Source organism: Neovison vison, chromosome 11, assembly GCF_020171115.1.
Source record: "Neovison vison isolate M4711 chromosome 11, ASM_NN_V1, whole genome shotgun sequence".
Taxonomy (NCBI): domain Eukaryota; kingdom Metazoa; phylum Chordata; class Mammalia; order Carnivora; family Mustelidae; genus Neogale; species Neogale vison.
Window position 1 is genome coordinate 118,564,540 of NC_058101.1, and position 18,242 is coordinate 118,582,781.

Below are 18,242 nucleotides of genomic sequence, written 5' to 3' on the forward strand. Positions count from 1 at the left end.
CCGGAGCAAGATCGCCAGCCCCGTGGGCCAGAAGACACAGCCTAGACCTAAAGAGGATTATTCTCCAAGCCTCAAAATTTAGTGAAATTTTCCCTGCTAGGTTTAAGGCTTGCTTGGGACCTATGACCTCTTTTCTCCTGATGTCTCCCTTTTACAAAGGGAATGTCCATCCTATGCCTGTGCCCATGATCGTATTTGCAAGCAGATAACCTGTCTGGCTTCATAGCTGTAGAAGGATTGTACCTCAGGATTAACCAAACTCACCCATACCTGATTCAGATGGTATTTACATGATATATTAGCCAAGGTTCTCCAGAGAAACAGAACCAGTAGGTGTGTGTGCGTGTGTGTGCACATACATGTATATAAATGTGGGCAGACAAGCTCTGAGATCTGCAGTCAGCAAGCTGCAGGGCCAGGAGAGCCAATGGCGTCACTCTACTAGTGCAAAGGCAGGCAGGTTTGAGACTCAGGAAGGGTTGATGCTGCTGCTACAGTCTGTAGGGAGGAAAACACTGAGGTCCCAGCTTAAAGGCAGTTAGACAGGAGGACTACTTCTTACTCAGCCTTTTTGTTCTGCTCAGGGCTTCAACTGATGAGATCCACGCACATAAGGGACAGCAATCTGCTTTACTCAATTTCCCATTCAAATGTTAACCTCATCCACAGACACCCTAACAGACATACCCAGAGTAATATCCAACCAAATATCTGGGTACCCCATAGCCCAGCCAAGCTGACACCTAAAATTAAGCATCATGAATGAGACTTTGGAGTTAGAGTTGATGCTGGAATAGGTTAAGACTTTGGGGGATGTTGGAATAGGGTGACCATAGGTGAGAAGGACATGACTTTTGGGAATTGGAGGATGGAGTGATATAAGTTGAACTGTGTCCCCCTAAAACTCATATATTGAAGTCCTAACCCCAGTACCTCAAAAGGTAATATTATTTAGATACAGGGTCTTTACAGAGGTAATCAAGTTAATATTAGGTCATCAGGCCAAGCCCTAATCCAACATGACTGGTGTCCTTATAAGAAGGGAAATTTTGAACACAGAAACCTGCACAGAGGGAAGACAATGCGAAGAGAGAAAAGGAGAAGATGGCCATCTGCAAGCCAAGGAGGGAAGACTCAAGTAATCAACCTTACCAACACTTTGTTCTTGAATGGAGATAAGAAATCATTAAGCCACTTAGTGTGTGGAACATTGTTACATCAGCCCTAGCAAACTCAAACAGAGACTCTAATCTCTATATGTCAATCACTATTGCTCTCAACACATCCTTTTCTTTTATAATGATCATTAACAGTTACAGAGTGTATTAGGTGTTAGTCACAGCAATAAATTCTTAGATACACACTATCTCGGTGAATATGCAAAACTACCTTTGAGTGAATGGTATGAGAATTATGTCCCAATAAAAATAAATACACATAAATTTTAAGACAACAGCTTTTTGAGACTGCAGAGATAAATTTTCAATTATTTTCCATTTTCAAAAATTTGCAAGTAAATTGTCATTATTCCAATTTCAGAAATGAATCCAAGACAAACAGCTAGTACATGGGCAGGGACAGAACTTTAAGCCAGATGTCTGAATACAGACCTGTGCTCCCAATCACTTCACCTAAGTGCCTTCTCTTTGCCCTGCCTTGATTCTTCCATTTCTAGTGTGACAGCTACATGCAAAATTACAATATGCGGAGATCAAAGTTTCACAACATGATAGCTCATGTATTCTCAATTCTGTGTTACAGCAGTCCCAATTGTATATTCGAGTCCATAAAGCCCAGAAAATGAGACCTTTTAAATGAGATGACATTTTTTTTTTTTGCCTATATACACTTTTATTTTGCTTAATCAAGAGAAGTTTTTCATTTAAAACTCCATTTTGTTGGAAGAGTATGAAAACTACCTTCAGGTTTTCCTAAGCCTAATTTAAGAGATATCTGTGAAGTGCCAAAAAGTCCCAAGATACAATTTGACATACTGAAAATAACAGTAATGAAAAGATGATGGTGACATTCAACCATTAAAAAGATTGCCATTTCTTTTCCCATTTATCTATTTCCCAGATTTAAACCTTCAGCACAAACTAAGCAGTAAGCACCTCGTTACAGAATTTCTTTCCCATAATTGATCACTTGACTTATTTTTTTAATAGTTTCTTTTTTTAACTGTGATTTTTTAAATTAACATATAATGTATTAAATGAGGTGACATTTTAAAACACATAAATTTGAAAGAGCAAGTACTATATCCATTGCCAATGGTTTTTAAAAGTCTGAATTCAAACTACAGTAAGGGTCTTTGAAAAAGTTTGCTGATTCTGAAATTAGTATAGAAAGGTGAAATAACTAGAAGAGCCAAAACAATTTTAAAAAAAGAACAAAGTTAGAGAACTGAACATTACCTAATCTCATGACTTATTATAAAGTTACAGTTATCAAGTGTAGTGTCGGTGAAAGGACAGACATATAAATCAATGCAACAGAATCAGAAAGCCCAGAAATAAACCCACACAAATATGGTCACTTAATTCTCAACAACTTTGCAAAAGCAATTCAACAGATAGTGTTTTCAATAAACAGTGCTGGATCAACACGATACCATATGCAAAGGGTATAATATCCATACACCTCATACCATATTAAAAGCTAACTCAATAAGGACCACGATCTAAAACTTAAAGTTATAAAACTTCTAGAAGAAAACATAGGGTGCTCACTTCGGCAGCACATGATACAGAGAAGATTAGCATGGCCCCTGTGCAAAGATGACACACAAATTTGTGAAGCATCCCATATTTTTCTTTCAATGGATACTCTGATTGTAAATGTGCTAAATGCTCCAATCAAAAGACACAAGGTATCATATTAGATAAAAAAGCAAGATCCATTGATATTCTGTCTACAAGAGACTCCTTTTAAGCCCAAAAGCACCTCCAGGTTGAAATGAGGGAGGTGGAGAACAATTTATCATGCTAAAAGACATCAAAAGGAAGCTGGAGTAGCAATCCTTATATCAGAAAAATTAGATTTTAAACCATAGACTAACAGAGATGAAGAGGGATACTATATCATATTTAAAGGGTCTACCCAACAAGAAAATCTAATGATTGTAAATAGTTATGCTCCTAACTTGGGAGCAACCATATAAACCAATTAATAACAAAATTTAAGAAACACATTAATAATAATAATACAATAATATTAGGGGACTTTACACCCCCCTCACTGCAATGGACTGCAATGGACAGATCATCTAAGCAGAAGATCAACAAGGAAACAAGGGCTTTGAATGACACATTGGACCAGATGGACCTCACAGATATATTCAGAGCATTCCATCCTAAAGCAAAAGCATACACATTCTTCTCTAGTGCATATGGAACATTCTCCAGACAGATCCCGTATAGGTCAGAAATCAAGTATCAACTGGTACCCAAAGACTGGAATCATTCCTTGCATATTTTCAGACCACAATACTTTGAAACTTGGACTCAGTCACAAGAGGAAAGTTAGAAGGAACTCAAATACTCAGAGGCTAGAGAACACCCTACTAAAGAATGAATGGATCAACCAGGAAATTAAAGAAGAATTTAAAAAATTCATGGAGACAAATGAAAATGAAAACACAACTGTTCAAAACCTTTGGCACACAGCAAAGGTAGGCCTCAGAGGGAGATACATAGCAATACAAGCCTTTCTCAAGAAACAAGAAATATAGAATGTAACCAAACCTAAAAGAGCTGGAGAAAGAACAGCAAATAAGGCCCAAACCCAGCAGGAGATGAGAATTAATAAAGATTAGAGCAGAAATCAAAGAACTAAAAACCAAAAGAACAGCAGAACAGATCAACAAAACTAGGAGCCAGTTCTTTGAAAGAACCAATAAGATCAATAAACCCCTGGCCAGACTTATCAAAAAGAAAAGATAAATAAAATAATGAATGAAAGAGGAGAGATCACAACCAACACCAAAGAAATACCAACAATTTTAAGAACATATTATGAGCAACTACATGCCAACAAATTAGGCAATCTGAAAGAAATGGATGCAGTCCTAGAGAGTATAAACTACCAAAACTGAAACAGGCAGAAAAAGAAAACCTGAACAAATAAATAACCAGCAAAGAAATTGAAGCAATAATCAAACATCTCCCAACAAGAGTCCAGGGCCAGGTGGCTTCCAAGGGGAACTCTACCGAACATTTAAAGAAAAATTAGTACCTATTCTCTGAAGCTGTTTCAAAAAATAGAAATGGAAGGAAAACTTCCAAACTCTTTCTATGAGATCAGCATTACCTTCATCCCAAAACCAGACAAAGACCCCACCAAAAAAGAGAATAATAGAGCAATATCCCTGATGAACATGGATGTAAAAATTCTCACCAAGATACTAACTAGCCAATAGGATCCAACAGCACATTAAAAGGATCATTCACCACGACCAAGTCAGATTTATTTCTGGGCTGCAAGGGTAGCCAACATTCACAAATCAATTAATGTGATATATCACATTAATAAAAGAAAGGATGAGAACCATATGATCCTCTCAATGGATGCAGAAAAAGCATTTGACAAAGTACAGTACCCTTTCTTGATTAAAACTCTGCACAGCATAGGGTTAGAAAAAACATACCCTCAGTATCATAAAAACCATATATGAAAAGCCCACAGCAAAAATCATTCTCAACAGGGAAAAACTGAGAGCTTTTCCCCTAAGGTCAGGAACATGGCAGGAATGTCCACTATCACTACTGTTGTTCAACGTATTACTACAAGTCGTAGCCTCAGCAATCAGACAACAAAAAGAAATAAAAGGCATTCAAATTGGCAAAGAAGAAGTCAAACTATCATTCTTCACAGATGACCTGATCTCTATGTGGAAAACCCAAAAGACACCATCCCCAAATTGCTATAACTCATACAGAAATTCAGCAAAGTGGCAGGATACCAAATCAATGCACAGAAATCAGTTGCATTTTTATACACTAACAATGAGACAGAAGAAAGAGAAATTAAGGAATTGACCCCATTTTATAGTTGTACCAAAAACCATAAGATACCTAGAAATAAACCTAACCAAAGAGGCAAAGAATCTGTACTCTGAAAACTATAAAACACTCATGAAAGAAACTGAGAAAAACACAAAGAAATGGAAAAATGTTCCATGCTCATGGATTGGAAGAACAAATATTGTCAAAATGTCTATGCTTCCCAGAACAATCTATAGGATCAATGCAATCCCTATCAAAATGCCATCAATATTTTTCTTAGAGCTGGAACAAATAATCCTAGAATTTGTACAGAACCAGAAAAGACCTGGAATAGCCAAAGGAATGTTTAAGAAGAAAAAAAACAAAGCTGGTGGCATCACAACGTCCAATTTCAAGCTCTATTACAAAGCTGTAATTATCAAGACAGTATGATTCTGGCACAAAAACAGACACATAGATCAACAGAACTGAATAGAGAGCCCAGAAATGGACCCTCAACTCTATGGTCCAAAAATCTTCAATAAAGCAGGAAGGAATACCCAATGGAGAACAGTCTCTTCAACAAATTGTATTGGGAAAATTGGACAGCCACATGCAGAAGGATGAAATGAACCATTTTCTTATACCATATACAAAAGTAAATTCAAAATGGATGAAAGACCTAAATGTGAGATAGGAAACCAATAAAATCCTAGAAGAGAACACAAGCAGCAACCTCTTTGACCTTGGCTGCAACAGCTTCTGGCTAGACATGTCTCCAAAGGCAAGGAAAAAAAGGCAAAAATGAGCCACTGGGACTTCTCAAGATAAAAAGCTTTTGCACATTTTTTCATGTGTCTGATAGCCATTTGTATGTCTTCATTGGAGAAGTGTCTGTTCATATCTTCTGCCCATTTTTTTATATGATTGTCTGTTTTGTGTGTGTTGAGTTGGAGGAGTTCTTTATAGATCCTGGATATCAACCTTTTGTCTGTACTGTCATTTGCAAATATCTTCTCCCATTCCATGGGTTGCCTCTTTGTTTTATTGACTGTTTCCTTTGCTGTGCAGAAGCTTTTGATCTTGATGAAGTCCCAAAAGTTCATCACTTTTGTTTCCTTTGCCTTTGGAGACATATCTTGAAAGAAGATGCTGTGGCTGATATCGAAGAGGTTACTGCCTATGTCTCCTCTAGGATTCTGATGGACTCCTGTCTCACGTTGAGGTCTTTTATCCATTTTGAGTTTATCTTTGTGTATGGTGTAAGAGAATGGTCGAGTTTCATTCTTCTGCATATAGCTGTCCAGTTTTCCCAGTACCATTTATTGAAGAGACTGTTTTTTCCATTGTATATTTTTTCCTGTTTTGTCAAAGATTAATTGACCATAGAGTTGAGAGTCCATATCTGGGCTCTCTACTCTGTTCCACTGATCTATGTGTCTGTTTTTATGCCAGTACCATGCTGTCTTGGTGATCACAGCTTTGTAGTAAAGCTTGAAATCAGGTAACGTGATGCCCCCAACTTTTGTAGTAACATGGACGGGACTGGAAGAGATTATGCTGAGTGAAATAAGTCAAGCAGAGAGAGTCAATTATCATATGGTTTCACTTATTTGTGGAGCATAACAAATAGCATGGAGGACAAGGGGAGATGGAGAGGAGAAGGGAGTTGAGGGAAATTGGAAGGGGAGGTGAACCACGAGAGACTATGGACTCTGAAAAACAATCTGAGGGTTTTGAAGGGGTGGGGGGTGGGAGGTTGGGGGAACCAGGTGGTGGGTATTGGAGAGGGCATGGATTGCATGGAGCACTGGGTGTGGTGAAAAAAATAATGAATACTGTTACGCTGAAAAGATAAAAAAATAATTAAAAAAAAAAAAAAGCTTTTGCACAGCAAAGCAAAAGAAACAGGTGACAAAACCAAAAGCCAGCTGACAGAATGGGAGATGATTTTTGCAAATGTTTGCTCAGATAAAGGGTTAGTATCCAAAATCTGTAGAGAAGTTATCAAACTCAACACCCAAATAACAAATAATCCAATCAAGAAATGGGCAAAAGACATGAACAGACATTTCTTCAAAGAAAACATCCAAATGGCCAACAGACATGAAAAAATGTTCAAACAACTCAGCATCACCAGGGAAATACAAAATAAAACCACAATGAGATGCCACCTCACACCAGTCAGAATGGCTAAAATTAACAACACCAGAAACAACGAATGTTGGAAAGGGGAGCCCTCTTACACTGCTGGTAGGAATGCAGTGGTGTTGCAGCCACTCTGTAAAACAGTACAGAGGTTCCTCTAAAAGTTGAAAATAGAGCTACCCTATGACCCAGTAATTGAAATATAAGGTATATACCCCAAAGATACAAATATAGTGATCCAAAGACACACCTGCACCCCAATGTTTATAGCAGCAATGTTCACAATAGCCAAACTATGGAAAGAGCCCATATGTCCAACAACAGATGGATAGATTAAGAAGATGTGGGATACACACACACACAGAGGAATATTACTCAGCCATCAAGAAAATGAAATCCTGGGACACCTAGGTGGCTCAGTTGGTTAAGCAGCTGCCTTTGGTTCAGGTCATGATCCCAGCGTCCTGGGATCAAGTTCCACATTGGGCTCCTTGCTCAGCAGGGAGCCTGCTTCTCCCTCTGCCTCTGCCTGCCACTCTGTCTGCCTGTGCTCACTCTCTCTGACAAATAAATAAATAAAATCTTTAAAAAAAAAAAATGAAATCTTGCCATTTGCAACAATGTGGATGGAACTAGGGGTGTTATGCTAACCGAATTAAGTCAATCAGAGAATGCCAATTATATGATTTCACTCATACAATGGAATTTAAGAAACAAAACAAAAGAGCATAGAGGAAGGGAGGGAAAAATAAAATAAGCTGAAATCACAGAGGGAGAAAAACCATAAGAGACTTGTAATCATAGGAAACAAACTGAGGGTTGCTGGAGGGGAGGGAGGAAGGAGGGTGGGGTAACAGATTGATGGGCATTAAGTAGGGCATGTGATATAAAGAGCACTAAGTGTTATATGCATTGATGACTCATTGAACTCTACCTCTGAAACTTATAATACATTATATGTTAATAAACTGAATTTAAACAAAAAATAAAAGAAAGAGGGATGCCTGGGTGACTCAGTCCACTAAGGGGCTGCCTTTGGCTCAGGTCATGATCCCAAGGATCCTGGGATCAAGCCCTGCATCGGGCTCCCTGCTCAGCAGAGAGTCTGCTTCTCCCTCTCCCTCTGCCCTCCACTCTACTTGTGTGCATGCTCTCTCTCTTTCTGTCAAATAAGTAAAATCTTTAAAAAAAAAAAAAAAAGAAAGAAAACATAGGAACAAATCTTTACTGTCTTGGATTTAGCAAAGATCTCTTAAACATGACACCAAAAACCCAATCCATAAAAGAAAAAAAAAATTATCAAAATTTTAAATTTCTGTTTTTTTTTTTAAGAAAAAGACAGCCATAGTCTGGAAGAAAGTATTTCACAAGGACTTGTATCTAGAATATGTAAAACCAATTAAAAATAAGAAAACAAAAAAAACTCAGAAAGTGGGCAAAAGATATAAACTGACACTGCATCAAAGAACATCTATGAATGGCACATACATACATTGGCAGATACTCTACATCATTAGCCATTAAGGTAACTACACACACCTATTAGATTGGAGGGGTGAGGGGAGAAGCCCAATGATACCAAATGCTGTTGACAATGTAATTTAACTCATACCTTGTGGTGTGAAAGCAAAATGGTATAGTCACTTTGGAAAACTGTGGAACTTTCTTAAAAAGTTAAATATACATTTACCATATGACTAAACAGGTCTACTTCTAGGTACATAACCAGAAAAAATAAAAACATATTCACTGTAGCATTTTTTGTAATCACAAAAAATGCGAAACAACTAAAGGGGAATATTACTCGGTAACGAAAAGGAACAAACTACTAGTGTACACAACATCATGGATGAATCTCAAAGGCATTATGCCATGTGAAAAAGGCCAGACTCAAAACTCTACACACATATGCTTCCGCTTCTGGACATTCTGGAAAAAAAATTTTAGAGATGGGCCCATGATCACCAGGGCTGGACCGCAAGGGAAGGTTTATGAGGGGTTTTTTGGGATGATGTTACTATTCTACATCTCAATTAGTGTAGTGTTTACATCACTGTACTTGCCAAAGCAAAGTGAATTTTATTACATATCAATTAACACAATTAAATTATTTATTATACACAAAATATATCTATTTCTTATATTGTGAATTATATCTCAAAAGAACAGAACATTTGAAAAAAGTAGCCTGCTTAACACTAAATTTTAAGTCTTTTAAAGACAGCAACATAAACATCCTGAAAGATGAACACATCCTATTTGTTTCAAGCAAGTCAAGTAGGTCAAATGGATTTTATTAAAATTTGGGCTGTCACAACCTCTACACTATAGGCATTAGAAAGCCCCATTTCTGCCTCTGATTCTGCCAATCAAGTAATACATATAGTAACAAAATAGTTATTTCGCTTTATTTTTCTGCTTCTAAGTTCCTTATCTTTAAAATGTCAAAAAGCATTCCTAACCTCAAGGTACCTGCAGCCACCAAGAGATGATAAATGGAATAGACGGGCCAGGAGTGCTAAAAAGATGGACTCCATCTTTGGCCCTCCATCTGTTCATGTTTGCTGTGACCACTCTTGGTGCTACATATTTCAGGGCCCTTGGAAATTAATATATATATACCCTAGAATTCCCCACCAAGGCCCAGACTGGGGAGGCCTGCTTTGGCCTCCCATGAATCTGTTAGAGATAAAACGGTCTTTCCCCTTCCTGATGCACCAGTAGAATCACAAGATCAAATTAAAGATTAGCTAGCACTTAGTTGCATGCAAGCCCTTTGAGGTGTATGTGAACCCTTCAATCTCACTACAGTGCCCTTCTGTGCATCTCCTCACTCCAGAATCTGGGCACGAAGGTCTGGATTTTGTGGAGAGTAACTCTGCAACTACCATGGCTTGTTCTCTGCCTGATCCCCCTACCAGTAAGTCACCCTGTATAAAACTCTGTGTCAACTGTTTGAAGTAGCCTGCTTCATTTTCTGATCTCAACGGGACTTCTTAGTTTGGGGAATCACCTTCTAACAATGGGTGATATATAGAATATGTATAGTGTCAGCCAACTAAGTATAGATGTGTTATCACATTACATTCCCACAGAGCTAAAACTAAAATACCAGCCCTAACAATAAAACCCAGTCGCTACAAATGGTAACAGAAAAGGGAAAGTAAATTATGTCCAGCAGAATTAAGAAAGTAAAATAGAAAACAAGAATCACAAATACATAAACAAAAAAACCTAGAATGTTTGCTATTTGGAATATATCAGGCATTTTGTAAATGGTTCCTTTCTTTGGGGAAGGGCACTAAAATGTTCTTTTAAAAAGGGAATATTATTGCAGGTTATTCTTGCATATTGATGAATGTCATTTGTAAAAAAAAAAAACCATTGAAACACATTAAGTGCTTGCGATGTGTCAGCACTAAGTGCTTTACATATTAGTAGATAATTTAATATTCTTAAAAACCATAAGACAACACCAAATGTACTTGGGGAAGTAATTTCTTAACATTCATATGCTTGATGGAAAAGTTTCAGGAAGTCCCAATATAGTGAAAGACAAACAATTGAATCAATAACACTGAAGTTGAAAACATTCCTAAGGAATCCCTGGAAGGATCATGTCTTCTTCCATACCTAAAATATGAGCCTTCACCCTTATTCAAGAAGCTATCATTGGGTCTTACAAGCAAGATAAGGAAGTAAAATAAAACGAGGACTCACTTTGCTATTAGAGGAGATTTCTCTTTTTCTAAGACCTTTTTCTTTTTCTTTCTTTTTTTAAATGTTCTCAGATACAAATCACCAGCAAGACCACAAAGCAGATGCTGAACTGTGGAGTGCCTTGGGGGCCCATGTCTGTGAGCACACAGGAGTGTCTCCGTGTCCCCAGTGAATAGCGCTCCTTAACCCATGCTTTAACACGGAGAAGACGCGGCCCTAGCCCTGGACCCCAGGCATTAGAAGGACTTGCTTTTCTTCCACCTGCCTCCAGCTTTATTCCTGTCCGCAGGCCAAAGAGTCTGAGGGACCTTCTAGAACATACTCCAGAATACCAAGGGTCGTGAGATTTTTCTATCCAAGTGGCTCCAAAACTGCTCCGAGGTCCTTCTCGCTAAGAGACCTTGCCCCGCATATACATGCCGCTAAGCCGAGGAAGGACCAACCAGGGCTGCTGAGTGGGCATGTGGACATACAGGCGGCCTTCTCCACACACGTGCACCCAGCTCCCCAAGGCGGTAGAAGGGAGTCCGCTCTCCCATGCCCTCGCTTTCTGGAAAGGAATTCGCAGGCATCAGAGAGGTGACAAAGCTGACTCCCCAAGAGTAAGCCAGCGACACCAGACCAACGCCCGCATGGGTCATGCAGATAAAGGCCAGGACAGATGTACTGACCGTTGTACAGAAGGACCGGAGTGGGTTAGAGGAGCAAACTGAAAAAGGCTGAGGCCATCCGAGCAGTTCCTAGGAAGGGGCCTTGGACACCTGCTGCCATTCCCAGCCCAGCTCTATGGGGGGTGAGGGGGACAGGTATGTGGGCGGATGGGGGGCAGGGTATCCAAGACACCGGTTTTGACGTCAGCTGCAGTGCTAGGGAGGATGGCAGGGTAGCAACAGGGGGAGGCTGGCGCAGTGTGGGGGGCAAGGCCGTCAGCTGATCGCAGGGAGCCAGTCAAGGGCGGGCGAGAAAAGGGCGGGGCCGCGGCCGACGTCACTGCCGCGGCCGACGTCACCGCCACTTGCCGCAACCGCAAGATCTCTCTGGTGCAGCTCGGGTGCAGGTCTCTGCGGGAGCCACCCTAGACCTCTGCAGCTTCCCCGGTATCATGGCTGACTCGGAAAACCAGGGGCCCGCGGAGCCAAGCCAGGCGGCGGCGGCGGCAGCGGCAGCAGCGGCAGCGGAGGCGGCCGCGGCGGCGGAGGAGGTAATGGCGGAAGGCGGAGCGCAGGGGGGAGACTCTGACAGCGCAGCTGGGGACTCCGACAGCGCGGCCGGTCAGACGGCGGAGGAGCCCCAGACCCCCGCGGAGAATGCACCAAAGCCTAAAAATGACTTTATCGAGAGCCTGCCTAATTCGGTGAAATGCCGAGTCCTGGCCCTCAAAAAGCTGCAGAAGCGATGCGATAAGATAGAAGCCAAATTTGATAAGGAATTTCAGGCTCTGGAAAAAAAGTATAATGACATCTATAAGCCCCTACTTGCCAAGATCCAGGAGCTCACCGGTGAGATGGAGGGGTGTGCATGGACCTTGGAGGGGGAGGAGGAGGACGACGACGAGGAAGAGTACGAGGATGAGGAGGAGGGGGAAGAGGAGGAGGAGGAGGAGGAGGAGGCTGCTGCAGAGGCTGCGGCGGCCAAAGATGAGGGTCCCCACTCTGCAGTGCCTGATGACGCCAAGAAATAAGCAGGGGCAGAGATTGAGGAGGAGAATGACGACGAAAACAAAATCACTATTTTTTTTTTTCAATATTGGTGGACTTAATAAGGCTCAGGTTTGGGACCAAAATACAATGTAATCAATTCTGGCGTTCCTACCTAAAATTATAGTAAATTGAAGCAATCAGATCCTGGCCAGCCCGTTTCAAATTTTTCATTTTGAACACAATAAATATATCAAAAGATGTTGAAGAAAACAAGTTATATTTAAAATGATTTTTTTTTCATGATCTCTTCTGCACGGACTGCAATTGAGACTTATTAAGGGTGTCAAGTAGATGTGAAGTAAAGAATGTCACTTTGAAACCTGTTCATTCCACTGTCATCACACTACACACAGAACACCCAGACCAAGACTGAACATGTTCTCAACGCTTAACTCTTCAGTTTCTTTAGTCCGGACATTTTCCAGTGCAGAAAAAACAGAAGCCAGAAGAATCTCATCTTTAAGACTTTGCTTTTGTAACCCATCAGCTTTACACTTCGGAGAAGAGTGATGGAATCCTGGAAGCCTGTGATGGAGATCATGACAGTACTGTTTAATGAGGCCTGGAAAACTGCCATTTCAAATTCTAAAGAATGTTCTGAATATTTGAGTTTAAACAAGCAACATGGTTCTGAGAAGGAGGGTGTATAACTTGTATAATACTGTCAACATATGTGTTTGTTATTTACAGTCTCATGTTTATGTGTTCTCTTGGTAGTGTCTATTTACAAAGGTGTAAAAACAAACAAACAAACAAAAAAACCCAAATGTTTAAGTATTAAATCCCTTTACCTAGCATTCTAGAAATATTAATTTACTTGAAAAGATGTAGAATGTAGCAAATCCTGTAAAGCATGTATTCAGTGTTATGTAGTTTGATCCTTGTGAAGTCGTCTTTGTCATGTAGCTTTTAGAATGTAGCTGTGAAAATTATCAGAACTCTTCAATGAAGCTAATGTTTGGAAAAAATTAATACTTGAAGAACCAATCCAAGTGTGTGTCCCCACCCCCAGCTCAGAAGTAGAAGGGTTTAAGTTTGCTTGTATTAGCTGTGCCTTCATTATTTTGCTATGTAAATGTGACATATTAAATTAAAAAATGGTGCATATTCAAATTGTACTGCTTGAGGACAGACTGGTATACAGTTAAGGATTTTCAGGAAGGACACGTTAAATGTAAAGACTCTTAGCTTCTTTGTGGGTTTTGAATTTTGTGTGACTCAGTGATCTAAAAAGAAACATAAAGTTGTTTACCACTGTAGTGTTAATAAAACAGTATTTTTAAAAAACAAAAGGACTCAAATACTCTGCCTTCTTGCAATCAAATCCCAGCTCTGCCCCTATAAGCAATGAACCTTAGGCAATTCAGTCGGTCTGTTTCAGTTTCTCCTATAAAAGGGGTAGTAATGGCCCCTTCCTCACAATTATGGAGAAGAGGTCAGTTAATACACAAAGTCTACAGGATAGTATCTGACACACACTCAGTGCTCAAGAAATTTCAGCTATTATTTTATTATTTTTTTCTTACATGAAACATAAAGACACTGATTGGAAATTCAATCCTCCTTCCCTTCCCAGGTACAAAAAGAGGGGAGATGGACATCATTATATTCTTGTTTATGATTCCTCATCAGAGAAGAATGTCATCTTTAATTTAGAAACAGGAAATTCAATAACCTATCTCATTTTGGTTTCCTCAATATAAAATCAGATTTTGATTTCCTCCCAGAAGAGATAAAAGACTTTCAATGTGATATTATGCATATCCAAAAAAAGGCTTCTTCAAGTTTATATCTGGGCATCTTGAATGAAGCAAAATAATTTAAAAATTAAGGACCCCACCCTTAAAAATTAAAAACTCAGATGGATTTTCTTCCATTTCTCTTAAGGGTTAAAATTATGCAAACGTGAAATTATGCTGTTTTACCTTAAGGACTGGCAGGCAGCTCTGACCTGTTGTTTATTGCAATAGCAGAGTTAAACCTTAATGTACTATTAATCATCATTAGGGCCAGGCAACCAAAAGGGAAAATCAAAATAACGTATTATATAAGAAGTCAATGATTATCTTAATCATAGGATTATCTTCATGGAAGCAAAAACTAATAAAATTCAATATTTCTTATCTCTAGGAATAAGAGACTCCTTTAATATTCTTCTAGGTCTATCTAGTAAAGAAGCAAAAATGAATAAAACAAATAAGGTGTGTAATTATTGGGGAAAAATTTTTTTGCAGGCAGATAGTTATATATAGAAAACCCAAGAGAATCAACTGAAAATCATTGAATAAATCTGAGCAACTGACCAGTTGCCAGATAAATATACAAAAACCATTAACTATTTCTAGGTACCAATAATGGTCAAAACACATGGAAAGACTTTCACAATAGAAATAAGAAATCAAAATATATAAAAAAAAAAACCTCTAATAAAAAATATGTGTAATCTATGTGAAAAGGAAAAACAAAATCAGAAATTAAAACAGGCTTTTGGATGGTAAGACTAAATACCACAAAAGTGTTAATTCTTCCCAAAGTAACCTTTAATTTATCACACTTCAAATCAAAACCCAAACTGGATATAACTAATCTAATGTCCCCCTGTAAGAATAGCTAAGGAAACTAGCAATATGGGAATAATTCAGATTTCTACCTTAGAATACAGACCTCCCCCCACCTGAAATTTTTTTAAGTGAAGAGAGTACATGATGTATTTATCAATTGCTGTACAAGGAAAGGCTGAGATTGGTGATATAAGACTAAAAGAAATAATAAACAGGACAACACAGAAATAAATACATTATAGAGATTTAAACACAAGCACCCCGTTTTTTCCAAAGCAAACAACTGGAAATACAATTTACAATAAATAACAAATGGCAAAGGGTTTAGTGGTCTTAATAAAGAGTATCCACAAACCATATGAAAATCATTTAGTCCCAATACAGAAAGACATAAAGGACACCAGCAGACTGCTTTAAAAAGAAGAAACACTATAGCCCTGTCTGGGGCAGAAAGACACGTCCTGAGAGGGCAGCACCAGGGCTCGGTGAAGTCTGGAACACAGGCATTCCCAGCCGAGTGCTCTGACCAGCCGTCTTCCTTCCACTTAGGGCAAGACTTTAACTGTGGGGTTTTCTAGCTACCAATCACACCACTGTTGGCCACATTTCCCAGGACACGGGGATGCTTGTGGATGCCCTTCACAATGTCAGGACGTTTCCACTGTTTCCTAACTGGCTTGATCTTTACCTCTGTTTCCTGCCCTGCTTATTTGATTGTTCCTCAGGCATTCATAAAACCTGCATGTTAACATCTAGCAGGATACCCCGCCTTCAAGGTGGGTCAAACACTATCACTCAGCGTTAATCCATTATATGCTCAAATTTGTCAGCAGTGCACAAAATAAGTGGCGGGAAGAATAGCAGTATGCATTACACATTCAATTCGGTCTCTGAGAGCATTACACAGGAAAGTGTCGCATCCCGACGCTCACTGCCAAAGCATGACACAGCAGTTCTCCCTGCCTGAGAGTTCACATTCAAGGCAGACACAGACACATTTGCACATGCATACACAGGTACACAAACACTTTTTATTGAAGAGAAATACACAGAACATAAAATTAACCATTTAAATGAACAATTCAGTGGCATTTAGTACATTCACAATATTGTCCATTTCTATCTAATTCACAGGAAAATGCACCAAAGCTGTGTAGAATATGAAAAGTAGCCTAGGTGTGTAAGAAATGCAAAATTTTACAAGTGCAACAGAATTTATTACTTGTTTTCTTTAAGAGAATCTTAGTGCTTATAAGGATTAGGTAAAATGAGTACTCTCATACATTGATGATAATATGCAAGTTGATATATAATTCATTAGTGAAATCAATTCAGCAACAACATCTATCAACCAATTGAAAATGACATACACTAATTCAATTTCACCCTTGGGATCTTATTAAAAAGCAATTTTAAAGGCAAAGAAAGCTTTAGACAAAAGATACTTGACAGGTCTTACTAAAAATAAAGGAAGAGGGGAGAGAAACAAAAGAGAACTTAGAAGCCAAATACCCTGGAGCAAGACAGTAGAACACACACATCCACCTGGCAGACTGTGTAGTCATTATTAAGGGTGTCCATGAGGGCTTTGTAATAACATAGTAAATATAAGCGCTGTCTCAAGCAAAGTTTAAAAATTCAGACATATAATTTTATACATTCACCGTATATTTTTAACTATGCCAACCTTGTTTTTTAAACACCATAGTGTGCCTGAAAGGAAAACGGCAAACTTCTAAGTCATGTCTCTTCCTGGGTTGGGGAGGGGACTCAAGTCCTGGTCTTAGCCTTGAAGGGGCGGGTGCGGACCTTCACAGAGCACAAGCTCTCATCTCACTCCCAATGCCTGGCTTTGAATCCTACACTTCTAGCTACGTCACCCTGAACAATTAAGTTGTGCCTCTCTGTGGCCCAGTTTCCGCATCTGTATAGTGGGGAGGATTACATGTGAAGTACTTAGACGAATGTAAGCACTCAAGAAATGTGACTGGCATTTTAGTCATCTGCTATCCTAAAACAGCCCAATGCAAATACAAACAGATCTTAAAGATTACACCAATAGATTATCTCAAGACATCAACCTGACAAGTCTGTCAGCAGTCCTAACTTCAGGAGATCTTAAGGAACCACAGGTGTCTGTCATGTAGGATTTTCTCCTCAGGTTCTCACTACAGAATCTGGGTGCCCTTTGGAGCACTTACGTTAAGCCTCACACTCCTTACTGGGTGATCTTTTTTTTTTTTAAGGTACTTTTCTTCTTCTTTTTTTTCTTTTAAGATTTTATTTATTTATGTGCCAGAGAGGGAGATCACAAGTAGGCAGAGAGGCAGGCAGAGAGAGAGGGGGAAGCAGGCTCCCCGCTGAGAAGAGAACCCCATGAGGGCTCCATATCAAGACCCTGAGATCATGACCTGAACCGAAGGCAGTGGCTTAAATCACTGAGGCACCAAGATGCCCCACTGGGTGATCTTTTTACTGTTTTTCTATCCCTTTCTTAACGTGGCAGAAATGGGAGAACACATCAATTTTATTTGACTACATTAAATTAAGGTCAATTTGGGGAAACCTCGAATGACATGTGGATTTTTCATTAATAGTAATAACACCATGTTACAGAGTATGAGAAATACTTAGCCATGAGTAGTCGTTATTCAGATGTGATTACCAGCTGTGGCAAGAGCTGGCTATGATGTAGCCACCAGCCATCACCTATGGATGTTCTTTTACTTGGATGCTTGTAACTCATTTGACTATCTGCAGCTCTTATTCAAAGATAGGATGCAATCTTAAGACCAAATGAAATATAATAAATTATGGGTAAAGAAATGGTATCTTTCTGGCATTTTCCTCAGGGCAGTGGTGACAGCAAATACCTTACTGTTAACTCAGCAAATAACTTTCTGTTAAGATACTGCTTATTGTTAAGCAGTATCTGTATATTCAACTGCCTACAAGTTAAAATCCAGCAGACATTATTCTTATCTTTCTTTCATCAAGTTTTCTTTTAAAAAAAAATATTTTAATTATTTATTTGACAGAGGGAGACACAGGAAGAGAGGGAACGTAAACAGGGGGAGTGGGAAGGGAGCCTGGGTGGCTCAGTGGGTTAAGCCTCTGCCTTCGGCTCA

General features: G+C 39.2%; 2 protein-coding genes and 1 pseudogene across 4 annotated transcripts in view; 2 read left to right on the forward strand and 1 right to left on the reverse strand.

Annotated features, from left to right (window-relative positions):
• Window positions 1-18,242, reverse strand: part of HERC3 (HECT and RLD domain containing E3 ubiquitin protein ligase 3) — a 123,657-nt gene that overhangs the window by 8,292 nt on the left and 97,123 nt on the right. The gene's annotated exons all lie outside the window — the stretch shown is intronic.
• LOC122890726 lies at window positions 2,725-2,815 on the forward strand (annotated as a pseudogene).
• NAP1L5 (nucleosome assembly protein 1 like 5) lies at window positions 11,889-13,845 on the forward strand. Its single transcript, XM_044224523.1, has one exon. It carries the CDS (start codon window positions 11,956-11,958, stop codon window positions 12,532-12,534), a length of 579 nt encoding a protein of 192 aa, XP_044080458.1. The 5' UTR covers window positions 11,889-11,955; the 3' UTR covers window positions 12,535-13,845.

What these genes read in the sequence shown, in the direction of transcription:
- NAP1L5 (XM_044224523.1), top strand. Translation starts at nt 11,956, where the DNA reads ATGGCTGACTCGGAAAACCAGGGGCCCGCGGAGCCAAGCCAGGCGGCG.